At 45.1% G+C, this 16,912-nt stretch overlaps 1 protein-coding gene across 2 annotated transcripts in view; it reads left to right on the top strand.

Annotated features, from left to right (window-relative positions):
* The first annotated feature begins 4,009 nt into the window (after positions 1 to 4,009).
* The window catches only part of mxi1 (max interactor 1, dimerization protein), a 29,136-nt gene continuing 16,233 nt past the window's right edge, over positions 4,010 to 16,912 (top strand). The window contains exons 1-3 of one of the 2 annotated variants that reach the window (XM_068726523.1): positions 4,010 to 4,522; positions 7,001 to 7,103; positions 11,315 to 11,344. In XM_068726523.1, coding sequence (XP_068582624.1) covers positions 4,294 to 4,522; positions 7,001 to 7,103; positions 11,315 to 11,344 — 362 coding nt within the window. In that variant the 5' untranslated portion in view covers positions 4,010 to 4,293. Of the gene's footprint in view, positions 4,523 to 5,880; positions 6,822 to 7,000; positions 7,104 to 11,314; positions 11,345 to 16,912 lie in introns of those variants that run through there. The other variant, XM_068726524.1, reaches the window with a different exon arrangement.

Below are 16,912 nucleotides of genomic sequence, written 5' to 3'. Positions count from 1 at the left end.
CAATCCACAGAGACCGAATAGATGATGTTGACTCAGGGATGATGCAAGATGGCTCCAACAATCCAAACTCTTCATTTCTCCCGGGCGAATTGTAATTAGATCAATGTTCACCGTGCCTCAAAATGCTTTCACATCCCCTGAAAACAAATGGTTGCTTATAATGAACTATGAGCTTGCATTGTCATCATCATCATCATCATCATCACATTATGATCTTCATCCTTGAGCTGCAACATCAGCTTTACCGTCCTCATATCACTAGTGCTCTCCATTTAAACACTCCAGATGTCACTCAGCAGAATAACTCTGCAGTGCTGAAATAAGAAATAAGTTGATAAACAAAAAAAAAATTATCTTTAGGTTTTTTAATAATAGTTAAATGTAAATAGTTCACTGATAAAAGCACTACTAACATGTCTGAGGATTATTGTTTTTAGATGCTTTAAAAACAGGAGGCCTTAAAAATAATCCTTGATATTATAACTTGACGTCTTTCTTGTGCAGGGCTTGTATAAAGGCAGTTACGTAGTCCATGGTTCGGATATGAGTCTACAGTTCCTTACAATTCCTCCTCAGCATTGTGAAGTTCAGTTAATGCCGTTTTGCCGGTTACACTCATTGACTTCTTGCTTCTTCACAGTACATTTTGTTTATATGCCCTCTGGCGTTTCAGGGAATGCAACGAACACCTTGACGCGCATTAACACCTTTCTTCTTGATCGTAGCTCCCACGGCATCTGTGGAGGAGACCGCCACAGTGCTACGCGAGAGTACAAACAAAGCTTAAGACTACAGACATGCTAGGAGCTCTGTGAGGCTGTGCTTAGGCACAGCGGAGCTTTGAGCTAAATGCTAATATCACTATGCTAACATGCTCACAATCACAATGCTAACTTGTTGATGTTTAGCAGGCTAACACTGTTACATTTGCTAATTAGCACTACGCCCAATGCTATACATTTTGCAAGAGTTGGTCATAAATGAGAGTTTTAGACAAATTAATATTTTTATCTGAAAATGGCACTAGATAAACAGTCTGGGGCTCACTAAAGTGTATGTACGTATGTGTATGTATCCTCCAGGAACCCTGAATATTTCAAGCTACTTTCATGGCAATCCATCAGACAGTTGACAAGATATTTTCCTCTGAGTCACAAATGTCACCCTTGTGGTGGCACTAGAGGAAAAGTGGGGGGATCGCCAAAGCCAGTAGGGTTCATCGTAGGGACCATGAACACAATTTCATGGAAACCCAATAGTTATAGATATTTCAGTCTTGACCTAAGTGTAGGAGGAACTGTCCAACATTGCCACCACTAGAGCGCCTTGCATGACTAAAAACGGACTCGCTACTTCTCTGTTTATATGATTTTGAATTGAATGCTTTTGGCTTTTAAACAGGTGGTTTGACACAGAAAGCTTTTGGTGACATCACATTTGGCTCGGTAAGTTTATGAAGATTTTAATTATACTAAACTACAATTAAAGTTATTGCAGTCCTCATTTTTTTCTGATGCTCTAAGGTAATTTCAGTTAGTGGGCCATCCTTGTTGTAGCACTTCATTTCATTTCCATTTAGGAGACATTTGTTTTGTCATTTGCTGCTTTCCCCTCTTTCACATACAGATGCACAGGAGCTTGTTGTGGTTTGCCCCTCAGGCTCAGAAAAGTGAACTTGTTGAAAACGTTTGACCTCGGCCCCTGTGTGTCCTGCGGCTGTAATCTAAGGTTGTTTTGACATGCGTGCTGCCTTTTCATTCCTTTAATTGGAAAGATAGTTGGAAGAGGAATGGTTTGACCTGGCTACAAACGAAGAGATTTACCTCGGAAGTCTTTACCTTCATACTGTGACCAGTGATGCCCATGGGGCTGCTTTTCAGCATTCCTCTATTCTCCGACCCCGCAGTACGTGAACTGACTGGTCCAACAGTGGCGTGTGTGGCCTGCCTTGTGTGATCCTTACCGAGAAGGAAATGTGGTCAAACCTTATCAACTTCTCATGTCTGTGAATTGATGGACAGTGGCCCCGAAGCTATATGCACAATAGGGGGCAAATGCAACCTAAAAAAAGCACAAGTCAACAAGGATGCACTCAGTAACCTGAAATGGGGAAGCTGGCCTAAAATCCCTAAGAGGGTGTGGCCGAGCGCTTTTCTCAATAACCTCTTGTCAATGTGCAGGCGGTGGCAGCCTCCAAACTCTACATGGCACTGCTCTGCATTGGGTTTCCTTCCTCTACAGCCACCCCTCACTGGGAGTGGAGAGGTGGGGCAGGGACCTTCAGAGATTCCCTTGTGCGTCCGACTTGAAAGTTTCCGTTTCTGTGAACTTTACATCAAACGCTCATGGGCTGCTGCTGGCTCTTTGAAGTGGCAGAAGGGGAGGGGGTATCTGAGCTGAGAACGGGCCTCTGCCTCGACATGTTCCGGTTCAAAACGAACTCTGCAGCAGTGTAGAAACAGCTCAGCTAAAGGTCTGGTGAGAATGGCACAGGATCAAGGCTAAGGACTTATCTCTCAGTTACCATTGCGTCTCATAATGAAACATCTACAGACTCACTAGTGTTATTTTATACACAGTTATGGAAGTTCCTCTTCAAGATCAGTGTTTCTACTGAAGGCCATCCTGGGTGTGATGTCTTTCAGGCGTAGAATATAAAGAAAGCAAACACTCAACTATCACAAAGTTACCACTGCTGCTACTTTATTGATTTTTTTACCAGCTACTCAACACACCTCATGAGCATTGAAAACAGGAAATCAGTGGAGCTATTTCCAGTAAATGGACAATCAGCTGTGACTTATGTCCAATCCTCCTCCAGATGTCATACAGGTCACGCCCTTTATTTTCAGTTTCATTTTCTATTACAGTGTTGCTAAATGCAGGATAACCCCTGCTCCACCTTTCTTGATCATAACTAACACACAAAGTTCAAACTGATTGAATAGATATCTGTGCATGGATATACAGTATACTATCTAAGTGTGCTGATATCTATTCTATCTAGTACTGTGTTACACCACTTTCTGAAGACATGTGGCTACGCCTTTAAACCATATACCTAATGTACCAAATTAATAGAACATTTCAACTCAATTACTTTTATTTTGTATAGCTCAAAATCACAAATTTGCCTCGGAGGGCTTTACAGTCTGGACACATGTGACATCCTCTGTCCCGGGACCCTCACATCGGCACAGGAAAAACTGCCCCCCAAAAAAATCTTTAACGGGGAGGAAAGAAAGGAAGAAACCATTACATTACAGTCATTTAGCAGACGCTTTCATCCAAAGCAACTTACAATTCAGTATCTATCTACACACCGTAGATGCAGCTACGGGAACAATTTTGGGGTTAAGTGTCTTGCTCAAGGACACATTGACATGAGACTAGCAGAGCAGGAGCCGGGAATTGAACCGTTGACCCCGTGATTGAAAAGCAGCCCTGCTCTCCACTTAGGCACGGTCACCCTCAGACCTTAGAGAGAGCGACAGAGGAGGGATCCTTCTGCCAGGATGGACAGAAGTGCAATAGATGTCATGTGTACAGAATGAACAACATGACAGAGTTACAACACATTCAATGAAACAGAAACGATTCATATAATGAGAGCAGCAGAAAAGCTGTAATGGTATCAGTAATAGTAATGTGACTAATAATAACAATGCGTCCAGCTAGATTTTTAACATCATTCATATTTTAATGCAACTTTTTTTTACATTTATAGCCAACTCTTGAACTCCAATGAGAATTACTCATGTATATTTCTTTATCAGTTGCTGACTTAGTAAAGTGGCATGCTGATATAAGTACAATATCAGTAGACTACAGTAAAAATATTAATATTACAAATACTTTTAGCGTTCCGTCTTCTCTTCTGATACTATGATTAGGCTACATTGTATTTACTAATAAAAAAATATATATCCTATTCAGATTGTGTATGAACTAGAATACTGAACTGTGTAATCGTAATGTCACATTGTCAACATGCCTGTTGACTTGTTTTGTTTTATTCCGTCGAGATAGAACAGAACGTGTTTTCATCCGACGGGCACAAGGACCAAGCGGACTCCTCAGACAGAGGGGGGCCGGGCTCTCGTTTTCCCATGCACCACCATCTACTGACATTGGCCACTGCTCCACATCGAACACCCCGCATTCAGAAAAAGAAAAGAGGAACCATCTGACAAGAGCAGCATCCACTGGTAGCTGCCTCACTGTCTATCGCTGCTCAGCACGCCGCCAGCTCCGAAGCCACACACATTAAAGACGGTGGGGGAAAAAAAAAAAATGGCCCAAAGCGAGATGCAAAGAGGAAGTTTGAAGAGTGAGGAGTTCTTTTTTGATTCCGAGGCGTCTCTCTTGGATCAGCAAGATTTCGACATGTCTAGTTGCCCTTTCAATGACGTCTTCAACTCCAAAGACTCCCACATGGAGCAGATCAACACTTTTCTGAAAAACGTACAAGTTTTGCTGGAAGCTGCTCGTTTTCTCGAGAGTGCCGAGAGGAAGGACGGAAGTGAGTTTTTAATGTGCTGCGTTTGATCCTTGTCGTTTGCCTCTGAATTTCAGGAAAACAAGACTTCATTGTCAATAGTCTCAGACAACAAAGGGCTGAGTTCATTCAACTAAGCACCACTGCCTGCTGTAAGCACAGCCTGCACCAGACTAATATGACTGATGTATCAATATGTCAATTGTAGAGTATAATAGGCTCTATGATTTCACTGCTATTCGGACTATTTGTGTCTGCACAAATAGAGTGCTGCACGATGAGTGCTGTGCATCGCTTTGCGCCTGCACAGCACTCATCCCAGGAATCTGTAATATTTTATAGATAAAAGTTACATGACATTACGATCGGGTGTGCGTGGGTGTGCATGTTGGCAACCACTCCGATGTGATAAATCTGACCACATTGCAGCGCCCTCCAACTCAGTTTAGGATGATGTCATTGTGCCCCCGCAGACTCGATCGAAAAAAAACATGTAACTTTATAGATAAAACGCAAATGAAACAACTGAATGGTGAATCGGATATATGTAAAACATGCAAACGTCTCGCCTTTTCTTTATTTTTTTATAACTTATAAACCCTTCATATAGGGTCAATTGCAAGTGGCAAATTGCAAATACATCATGCCCCGCGTGTCCTTTAATGGCAGCTCATTTGTAACAAATGCAATATTAAAAACGACTTTTTAAAAATGATTTATTAATGATGTCCTAGTTTCCTTTTAACAAGTCATGATTCAAAGACAGTGATAAATAAGCTGTTTTTCCATCGCTTTCCGTTCAGGGCTGCCGTGCAGAAGTGCTGCGCATATGGGCTCGCGTGCGCGTCGCAAAAGACCTTTGAGTAATATAACCTATTATAATGTAACGTGGCGATTTTTGCAGCAGCAGATCGCAGCAGCTCAGCTCTTCTCTCGATTGTTTGCTTCCTGCTATTTGTGGGCGTGTCAAACTGGTTTCCACATGGCGCAAAGCTCCTCTGCGGTTGGTCAGGTGCGAGCTCAACCCTCAACGTCTGTCAAAGCCATCCGCCAATCAGACGCCCGGTCGGTAGCGACGTCATGTGTTGCTGGGCCTGGCTTCAGCCGGCAAGTACACCCCTATGGTCGTGGTGGATCATGGGATTTGTAGGGCTTTTTTTCCCCTTTTTTTTGGCAGAGAGGGGAATGGAAAGAGTGAATGTAAGAGGAAAGAATGGAACACAATTTGTATATTTATTTAATCAGTAACACACTAAACAACCGCCTCAATCGATCCATTAATGACTGTTGGCCTAAATTAGTAAAATGACATTTTTTTTTTAATTTAGCAAATAAATGGCCTATGAAAAATTGTCATATCCTACCTATTTCAGGCCTGTGATTTTGAATAATGGTGCGCATTTGATCATAGTTGCATTATAATTTATTTCATCATTATTTTTCTTAATTGCCACAGCAGAAATAACCTCGAATAAACCTTGCAGGAATAATAATCACACTAACTTAATATATATATCTATATATATAGATATATATATATAGGTATATGTTGACCTGTGCACTGTGCCACAGATGTATTTAATCAATAAACTGACCTGCCATCCTTAAAGGTAAATCATTAAATAATTACGGACGGTGTCTTACTTGATAAATCGCAGTAACGGCGTGCTAAAAATGATGTATATTGGGCATGTTTTACAGTATTTTATAAAAACGCACCGAAAGACTCCGTTTCCCACAATGCACCGCGCAAGACCGGCCTCTCCTCCGCCAGGCCCCCGCCTCTCAGCTGTGCAGCTAGGTAAACAAACAGGAGAGGAGAGGAAACGGGCAGCAGCAGTCACTTTGCTGGCTCTGGGCTCCCTCGGGGGAATTTTATATTGTTTATATCCGTTTTTGTAAACATTTAATATCGTGTTTCCTCGAAACTTTTAATACTTTGATACACTGATTTTGACCTTTTCTTATAACGAAACCTGGCAAGGATTGGCTGTAGCTTGCCAGCTTGGAAACACTGGATTTTTTTTTTCCCCCTCTTCTTTCGACAAAAGGCTGCAGATGAGCCAGCGAAGACACTGACCAAAATAATAACACGACGTTTTTTAAGTAACACGCAGTGCAGTAATAACCGATGCACCCTCTTCCCTGTTATTAAAAAAAAAAACGACCTGTCGTTGCTGCTTTCTGCGAAGCTAACGTTAACCTGAAGAGAGCCTAGCTAACGTCAACGACAGACAGCCTCGGGAGAGAATGACGGCTGTTCAGCTCATAAATGTCCAACGGTTATTGGAAGCTGCGGAATATCTAGAAAGGAGAGATAGAGGTAATTATATATTACACCAAAAATAGGAAGTGTTGTCAGCTAATTTCCTCACAAACGCACTCAAGCTAGCTTAGTATGTTCACGTCGAAACTGAAGGATTGTTGGATATGGTCGAGAGATAAAAAAAAAAAAAGTGCCCAAACTAGCTTAACTGTTAACCACACATTTTCTTTCGACAGAGTGTGAACACGGATATGCTTCGACGTTTCCATCAAGTCCGAACACAAACTACCAGAGGCAAAGAAAATTCCGAAATAAGAAGTTTAGCAGTAACCACAATAGGTAAGAAACGTCTCTCTCTTTCATCCCTGCTAAATTGTGGGCACTGTTGACTCCGCATGTATTCGCTTTCGCTGATGCTAGGTGTTCGTAATTCAAACGTGTCTTTTGCGTGAGATGAAGTGGCGGAAGACAGCATGTGGTTTGGTAAAAGCAACGTTTTGGTAAACAAGCGAGCTGTCACCACAGGGGGGGGACGACAGTTGCTGGCAGCTTTTTCCACGGTCCAGAAAAAAAAAACACTCTTTAGTTGTTAAAAATAAAAATATATACATATATATATATATATATATATATAAAAAAAAAAGTTTGCATGGATGTTTGTCAAACTAGAGACGTGTTTACGGACATAGGTGCGCTGCACATACGGCCGTGCACACCGCTGTCTGCTGGCTTGGGGGAGGGGGTAGCACCGAGGGCTCTGCTAGCTTTTCATCAGCTGATTGTCAAACGGACTGCAGTGGCTGAGGTTAGGGACCGCGGTGAAAGTGACGGTTTTTAAAGCGAAGAAAAGTCATCTGTAACGCCGTGCGTTCCCCTCTCCCCCGGTCGAATTTAGCCCACAGGCTTTTGCTTCATTTTAAATTGAGTAATTATTTCAGTTTTCGGTGGAAGTCACGCTCATTTTCTCCCGTGTCAAATGTATTCTACACTGTGGGAGAGAGGGATGGCTTTGCCTTTTGCCCTAAAGGGGGAAAAACTGCTATTTATGGCCGGTGTTGTTTGCAGCTTTCCAATGGGGAATATGTGGAGTCTTTACCAGGATTAATGCTGTTCGAGGGTAATCAGTTATTTGTCGTTGCACTAGTTTTATATAATTTAAAAGAAACGCATGTTTGAGCCTCTTGTTGTATGCATCATCAAGCATGCACACACACATCAAGCTGTTGAGTGTGTGTGTGTGTGTGTGTGTGTGTGTGTGTGTGTGTGTGTGTGTGTGTGTGTGTGCGCTCTGGAGCTTATGGTTTATTCTTTTGTGCAGCTGGATGTAACACTGTCTGATAATCACATCATCAGCTGCTTGAGCCCTTGTCAAGCACAATGCTCTCACTGATGAAAGCAACTCGCCTTTAATAAGAATCTCCAAAGTTAAGACTCATTGGTATTGTGTTTTTTTTTTCTTTTTTTTTTCTTGGTGCTAGGCTGCTTACATTAATCTGTCCATTGACAGTCATGCATCAAACGCAGGCCCCTCTCTCTCTCTCTCTCTCTCTCTCTCTCTCTCTCTCTCTCTTTCTCTTTCTCTTTCTCTTTGAGCCTTTTAATATTAATGTAAGAGCGGGCCACAAACAGGAAGTGCGCATTACTCATAACGAGAGCGGAACGCTGCCTACTAGTTCTGCATGGCAACAGCCGTGATCACATATAGGTCTGAGGCTGTTGTCCTAAAGCCCCCAAACGAGTTTGCTCCTAATAGGGAAATTCTTCATGAGTACACAGAATTGATAGCGTTTCGAAACAATACCGTCGTCAATGTACAAGGAAAACCGCTGACAACTCAGCGCTTTTTTTTTTTGGCCTCTAAGGTGAACGACTCTTCAGGAGGACGGGCGCGCTCATAGAAAGAAGTTGGCACAGTTCTGCGTATGAGACCGTGCAGGAATGGTGTTTGATCTCGCTCTCCTCGGAGACGTGTTCACATCTCACTCGGTGAGATGACACCATTTAGCATTTCGCACCATTTCTCAGCCTGGTGTTGTGATGCCGCTTTATTTCGTTCCCTACTGGATTTGCACACCTCGCAAGCCAACAAATTGTTGGTATATTTGTACATCGCTGCTGCTGCGCGGGTCACCGATGGGTCACCTGTCTGCGTCTTTAGCGGCCTGCATTTACCCAACGCTCCTGTTCATGGCTTCCAGACGTAGAACGAGGAGAAACCGTGATAATAAGTTGACGTTGTGAACCATGTCAACCAATGTCATATTGCAATCTCCACAGAAGCCAGAGAGAAAACAACCAACAAGTGAAATCTACATCATCCAGTACAGTTCTGCTGGCCCGCTCCAGCTATGCAGCAGCTATACCTTCTCAGTAGCGTGTCGAGGCTTAAAGCGATGGGCTTATCTGACTCTGTCCTCGCTTGCCTACCGTTTATAGCAGGGTTGCTTTATCTCATTGACCCACTCTGTGTGTGCATATACATGCACATACACACACACACACACATGCGTGCATGGCTACAGAAGGGAGTATTCTGCAGTTGTGTTTGTGCGTGGCCTTGAGCCAGTTTATAATCTCTATCGCATTGTTGTGGAGCTCGAGACGCAGAGATATCTGATCCAGGCGACAGGGAAAGCGGTTTGTGATGATAAAAGCCAGTGGGAAAGCAAGCTGACTTAGACGGATCGCTCTGGATGAGAGGCCATACTAAGATGTAGTGTGTGTGTGTGTGTGTGTGTGTGTGTGTGTGTGTGTGTGTGTGTGTGTGTGTGTGTGTTGCTTGGACCAGGGCGGACCTAAGGCCTCTCCCATTTTCAGATTAACAGATGGTGTACGTGACATCAGCATTGTCCTAAAATAGACTTTCAGTTTCAAAGTTCTTTGGAAAAAAAAAGAAAAAGTGGGTTTACTGTCTGTATCAATGGCACCTTTCAAAACACGTTTGTAAGCCGCTTGTAACAGCCCCCCCCCCCCCCCCCCCCTAAAATATATCTTTTTAATCACTCCTAAACTGTGATAATCAGCCGGGGAAAAACAAAATGACATGATTACACGGGATCAGATATTGTGATGTAAATGCTTAAGAGTTCGGAAGAGATTACAAATCGTGATGAGGGTTTCCAAGCAACACGGAGCAAGTTATGCACTCCAAAGTATTCCTCTTACAGAAATTGGTGGACTCGCTGCCATTAGTAATCATAAAGTAATTCCATATTCACGTAAAGACCGTGACTATTCATTTACACACGACAAAGAAGTCATTTTGGAGTCAGATTTTCTTTTTTTTGCGGGTAGAAGTAGCCGGACCGAAGAGATCAAGCTGTTTTTTATTTTGATTCCTTGATGCGTGACAGGTCGTCTGATGCAGAACACGGTCATGTATGACCGCGACGGAGTTGTAGAATATGTGAGAAGAACACGCGTGTGAGCGCCCAGGCTCTCACAGGAAGTGGCCTTTCATGTGAGCCCTGTGTTCCTCACCTGGCCAACACACCTTTTCATGTTGAATCAAACACACACAGCTGACTGAACATCCAGTCTTGCGTAGCCAACGACAGGAAATGTAATTTATTCAAATGGAGACATATGGTGTTTTTATTGGTGTAAATAATTCAACTGGAAAAAAAATCCTTTCCTCTAAGGCATTTTTTTTTTCTTCTTTTTTTTACTGACTGAACCACAGCTTTGCACTGGTCCCTCTGTCTTACCCCCCCCCCCCCATATTTCCTGCTTTCGTGTTAAGAAGGCGGCAGTTTTTTTTGGCAGCCCAGTATTAAAAGAAAAAGTAGACGACAGAGGAAGGCGTATTGCAGTATTGATAACCCACAATACAGAGAGTGCTGTGTACATGACTCAGGAGAGGTTGAGTCCATCATCATCCCCCCCCCCGCCCCCCCCCCTGCCCCCCCGAGCTGTAGTGCAGTTTGTGTGGATGGGAGCTTGGCCATTTAGGCATCAGGAGGATGGCTCGTCTCCCTTCAGTATGTTGCCCCACAAAGAGACTCTTAGGAACCAGCTGATTCACTTTACATTATTAACAGGGCTCTGAACCCTGACTGCTGCTGTGCACGCTCACACTTGCCCGGCAGCACACACACGCACACACACACACACACACACACACACACACACACACACACACACACACACACACACACACACACACACACACACACACACACACACACACATACACACACACAGAGTTGTGCTGTGCATTATTGAGGAAGAGGCTGTATAGAGCCACAGTGAATGCCTGGCTGTCACATTGACGTTTCTTGCTGTACAGGCTCCAGTGCCCTGGGCCTCCAGTTTGGTCTCGTTTGGGATTAATTCATAAAATCCACAATTCAAATTGGACAAGGTGTCTATCTCGGGGGCCCCTTGCTTGTCTCGCTCATATAGTTATTATCTTCATGTTGTGACTTACTTCCCCAATCGGAGTGAGTGCATCGCTTGTTCGGGAGGAACAGATACTGTGGGACTCTACTCTGCTTGTCTAGCGTGCAAAACTATGCATGTGTTTAACGTCTGTTTTCCTGTCTTTGCAGGTCCACACACAATGAGCTGGAGAAGAATAGGTGAGTTGGCTTTACATCTTCGAAATCGTTGAACCTTTTTAAATCACGGCCCTGCCGGCACACGCACACCCTGCACTGACATGTAAACAAGCCCATCACGTCCTGCTTTCGTTTATCTTTGCTCTTTCTCTTCAACAGCTCCTCAGAGCTTAAAGTAAAGGGTCACCCAGTCGTGTTAAGTTAAAGACGTTCGTGCGCGCACACACACACACACACACACACACACACACACACACACACACACACACACACACACACACACACACCTTTTTATAGTTATGCAACAGTGCGGTTGCCGGGCTAAGGGCGTCGAGTTACAGTGGGCAGGCAAGGGTGCATGCAGGCGGAGCTTGAGCTGAAGTCAAAAGTTCAGTGCTTGTTTTGATGCAAAGATGTTTTTTTTTAATTTGTGTGTGGAGGTGGCAACAATGTCAGCCTTACGCCCGAACAAAATGTCCTTTTCAGCGGCTCTGCGTGATCATGACTTCATCCTGAGTCATATCTCTGCATCCGCGATAGTGATCTACAGCTGAAGAGATGCGGGGTGTTCGGGGAGACCACGCCATCTTCTGAGGGGCGCCGGCGCTGGTCTCTTCGAAGCCCTTATCAGATTGAGTTCACCACCCACACGAGGGGGGGGGGGGGGGTTCTGCTCGGTGACTTTGCAGGCTTCAAGAGTCGAGTCGTTGTGGGTTTTCTTTCGACACCACGAATAAGAGACGGCTGGACTTTGCTGGGAGTGATGGTAAATGGAGAAAAAGAGGCTTGCCTTTCTCCATTTCATTATCTGTGAGGGCGTGGGTACAATGAAAGGATGTGGGAGGCTGGATTCATTCAGCGTAATTACATATCACCTCGTCCATGTTTTTTCTCACCATTCTCCCCGGCAGCCTTTTTCTCTAAAAAGGATGGGAACATTGGAAAGAGAGGCGTCCAGCGAGTTAAATATAGACGAGAGTTGATGTGTCATCTCGGTGCTCGTACGCGATGCCACTCGAGGCCAGCCGGTCGGCCGACTGGCCTCGGCAGATTGCAGCACCCTTGCGGTTTTTTTTTTTGCATTTTCCTTGTATTCCAACCCACACAAAATCCATTTAAAAAAAAAAAAAAAAAAAAATGTTGCTTCCTGCAAACACAGTGTGAAGGCTGTTTTCGTCACTCCTTCCACATTCACGCGGCCAGGCGCTTTGTAGTACGGCCTGTTCCCATGGCCATTTATGGGCTTTAGTCATCTCTGCCAATCAGAGCACACTAAAGCCTGTAGACGGCAGGACAGAAGGGATCGCTGCTGGCTTGGTTCGCCACTGAATTACGGGTACTGCAGAGTTATGAACCATGGGATGGGTAATTTAATGAAACAAAAAATTAAACTGCTTGTAAAACGCAATGTAAAAAGAGGGTGATATAGCCACTCACTTATGCGTTTAACTGCGTACGTTTAGCATCAGTGTGTTTTTCGTTCCTGTCCAACATCCATTGAAACTTGCATCCTCTCCCTCCTCCTTGTCCTGGCTCCACCCTGCAGACTCTGAGAGAACAGAGTGGGCTGGGAACAGGCCGTCCTGTCAAATCCAAATCCAGACACTGGCACCCTGCTTTACCCCCCCCCCCCCCCCCTCTTGTCTCCGTCTTCAGTGTGGTGGTATTGCTTAATGGTTGAACGGTGCAAGATTAATTCAAATTTCCATTAGCAAAGAAAGAGGGTAAAAAAATTGAAATTGTAATCCATCTTTTTAGAAGCACACTTAAAGTCAGAATCGTTTATAATCCCCCCCCTTCCCTTTTTTTTTTTTTTGCCAGCAGTTAATCCAATTCCCTTTTTAAGCACATGCCTCAATGTAAGCTATATGTTTCAGGCATAGTTATTCACCCAAGTGTGTCAGGCTTATACCATGATTCTACAGCAGCAGCAGCAGCAGCTTTCGTTCCATCTCAGCAGACGTCCCAGTCCTGTAAATTGGAGGCAGCTCCTTTATGGTCCAGCCTGTCTGGGGCTCTTTTTTTTTTTTTTTTTCCAACACTTATCAACCTTGTATATCTGCCGCCAGCCAGACGATACGCCTTGCATGGCTACCACAGGGCCCCCGATAACCTCTGTGTGACGAGTGGAGTCGTCGGGACAGCGGAGACCAAAGGATGCAAATAAAAGGGACCGAAAGTATGTGTGGTGGTGGTGGTGGGGGGGGGGGGGGGGCAACCAACATTCCAGATGCTCACACTGTGCGGCGGGACCAGATAACACGGTGGCTCTGCGGCTTTGATCATGTACCTCACTAACAGCCCTATTTCACTTCCTTACGTCACGACCAAAATTACGCCGCATCAGCGGCAGTAAAAGGCTCATGTCTGCCCGTGCGTCGCTGTTCCACCGCTTTGATCTCACAGTCCTTTCCGCCTATTAGTCCTTTCTTCTTTTAAACATGTTGATAACAAATTCCCCAGCTCAGGTTAGTTGTTGGCTGATTTCTTTCAGAAGTGTTTTACAGTGAGATACTTTATTCCAGGGTTCCAAGGTTTTGGTCTATTATCATTCAACCAGTTGCTTTCTCTTCCCTTTTTTTTTTCGGAAGATGATGACCGGCTTTCACTTGCTGCAATAAATCCTGTCACTTATCATTTACCCTCCTCCTCCACAGCGACCTATTCCTTTTAATATTGTTTATCAAGGCCAGGCTTATAATAAACCCCTCAAATTATTTTTCCCCAGTGCTCAGGCAGTGGAAAGCAATATTAGCTTTTCCGCTGGATTTTTTTTTTATTTTATTTTTTTTACGAGGGGAGTTGGGCAAACAGTGTGGGTTAAACACTTATCAGTGTGTGCCTGTGGAATATTAAAAAGGCTCAGTACTGCCCATTAGAGCTGGGAGGCAGGCCGCTTGTCCTTGGGTGTCATGTAAGGAGCATCCATGAGGTCTTCTCTCTCGGGATTTGTTTTGGTTCAGTGGTATGTGAAATGGCAAATGAAGATAATTACGCCTCTTTTTTACGATGAAATTTGGATTGGTGCGGGTGACCTCGACTGTCAGTGTTGTTATTTTCCACGTGTGTGTGTGTGTGTGTGTGTGTGTGTGTGTGTGTGTGTGTGTGTGTGTGTGTGTGCGTGCGTGCGTGCGTGCGTGTGTGTGTGTGTGTGAGAGATAGGCTTCTTTCTTTGGCTGCAAAGCATACCAGATTGTCGGGATATACGGTCACATTTTAGAGCTTACTCCTCTTATTTAGCTTTAAAATATCCTTGAATGTTACTTTTACCACAGGCCTCTGTGAGTTTTACTAACATGTACTCCAGGCAGTAAAACTCACCACTGAATATCATCGAATAGGTGTCACATTTTCAAATGGTACAGAACTCTGTTGGGATTGAAGCACCTTCATGTATTTCCTTCTTCTTCTTCTTCTTCTTTTTTTTGAACCAGTGGGCTATGAACTCAGCGCAGTTTGTTCCAGCCTTGAGGTTGGATGAGCAGTCAAACATGAATAAGCCCGGGCTACATTTTCTCTGTCTGTGCTGATGCTCCATGAAGAAAGCCAAACTGCTTCAGCAGGCTTTCTGTTGTCCGCCCAGTGAGTGCATCCTATTCTCAGGCTCCGCCGCAGGGCCTGAAACTGGGACCATTTGTCCCGACCAACGTGACGACTTGTGAGCTTTTCTTGGCTCCGAAAAGCAGCTTAAGGGACTTGATCTTTGGTCTGGTGAGCCCAGCTAGAGCACGCACACGTGCAGGGGAACGCCCCCCCCCACCCCCACCCCCACCCCCACCCCCCTTCCTCCCGCAGGCCACCCGGTGCTAGTCCTTAAGAGCCTGGCTTTGCCTTAGCCTTAGCGAAACGACGGTGTCAGAGGACCAGGAAGTAATTGACAGGCTGATGGGATGAGCGGAAGGGATGGGTCAGACACACCTGACTAAGGGGAAGCCTCGAACGGCACGCAAGCCCGATCCACACCGCGTCAGTGTGAGCATTCCCCAACCGGTAATTAACACCGCGGTGACACATGAGCCGGTATCAGGGCGGGGACTAATCACCACATGCAGTCAGATGGCGACAGGTTGCGGCTGCAAGTCTGCCTCCTCTAAAACCGGTGTGGCAGGTGACCAGCTTTAACGATGAGATCATATATCGTGTTTTAAAACTTGAGATTAGGAGGGGGGGAAACTACCTCCTTCAAACTGTGTACTTTGCACACCAGTAAAAGCGCCTGTACTCCCTTTCGGCCCGAGACGAGATGCTTGCGGTTTCACTTGTGTGTGGGCGTGTGGCTCTGAGTTGAGGTTGAGGAGGAGTGCATTATGCTGCATTGATTCGCCTCTCTGTCGCACCCACATGCTTGGGGTTGCCAGGTTTCTGACAGTAGAGAGTTTTTTTTTTTTTTTTTTTACTGGATTAGCACCCTCAGTCACTTACCTTTTTTTTTTTTTCTTTTTTTTTTAGAGAGAGGAACTTGTCTTTTAAGATCAATAATCTGACCAGAGTGACTCGGAAGACGGTAGAAAGTAAGAATGAGCTGATTGTTAATATGAGCTCAACACATCCTGTAGCTGCTTCATAGTAAAGACAACACTATATATATATGATATGGCGTATTATGTATCTATCAAATGCCGTAATTTGAGGCGCTGCTTGAGAAGTGCCGAGTGAGAAGTTTGACGCAAAGGCCGCAGATCTCTACGCCGCTGCCGAACCTCGACATTCCCGGTGGCTTGCTGTCAGATGGCACCGGACAGCGCGAGGTTAGAGGTCGTCATTGTTCCGCCTCACATCCTCAGAAGCCGTCCCCCACACAGATGTTCTGTAAAACAGGTGTGAAGAAGCCCCCCCCCCCCTCCCCCTCCCCTCGCAAGGGGATTAGATGTCGCCACTCGAAGGCCGACCCTTTCATGTCATCTCGGGCGCCTTCTTGTTGTGCCCTCATCCTGGAAAAAAGTGCATCGTGGAAGGACGGTGTAACCGAACGGAACAAGGCCGGAAAGGGCACGCGGGCTTAGTCAGCAGGCTTAAAACCCGGGCTTGTTTTTACGTGTGAATGACTGAAGCGGGAACATTGTCGGTTGATTTGTTTAGTGGTCGTTGAAATGAATCAACCTTCAGAGCGGGGGCTGTTTCGTCCGGGGCTGTGCTGCAAAGTGTTCAGTTCGTCCCACACAGTGTGCCGCTCAACCTGCTCCATTATTGCGCAGGGCTCGTTGATAAGCCCACTTTGGGCCAAATGGATGAGTCTGTGGTCACATGCTGTTCCTGGAAAAAGAAAAAAAAAAAAAAAAAATGCCCCCCCCTTCCTCCGGAGGGACTTGTCACGTTAGCAGCCGAGCTAACTTAATCTGTACCTTGAGGAGAAAGAGGGAGAGGAAGAGAGACGTGGAGATAAAAAGGGGGGGGGGGGGCGGGGGGGGGGGTGTAGGATGCTCGATAAAGACACAAGACAGACTCAATCAGGCTAAATCTGACTATGGCTTCTATTTTTAGCCGTACAGCTGGGGAAAAGCGGGGGAACACCACTGCCTTCTGACCAATCACAGAGGTTGGCGTCTCACCAATGAGAGCTGTGAGATGAAGCAGCAGCAGCGAGACGAG

The sequence above is a fragment of the Cebidichthys violaceus genome, unplaced genomic scaffold, assembly GCF_023349555.1.
Source record: "Cebidichthys violaceus isolate CVI_PGR_0920_01 unplaced genomic scaffold, fCebVio1.0.p SCAF_4, whole genome shotgun sequence".
NCBI classification, from domain to species: domain Eukaryota; kingdom Metazoa; phylum Chordata; class Actinopteri; order Perciformes; family Stichaeidae; genus Cebidichthys; species Cebidichthys violaceus.
The sequence above is the reverse complement of the archived record's forward strand: the minus strand, read 5'-3'. Positions and strand labels throughout refer to the sequence as shown.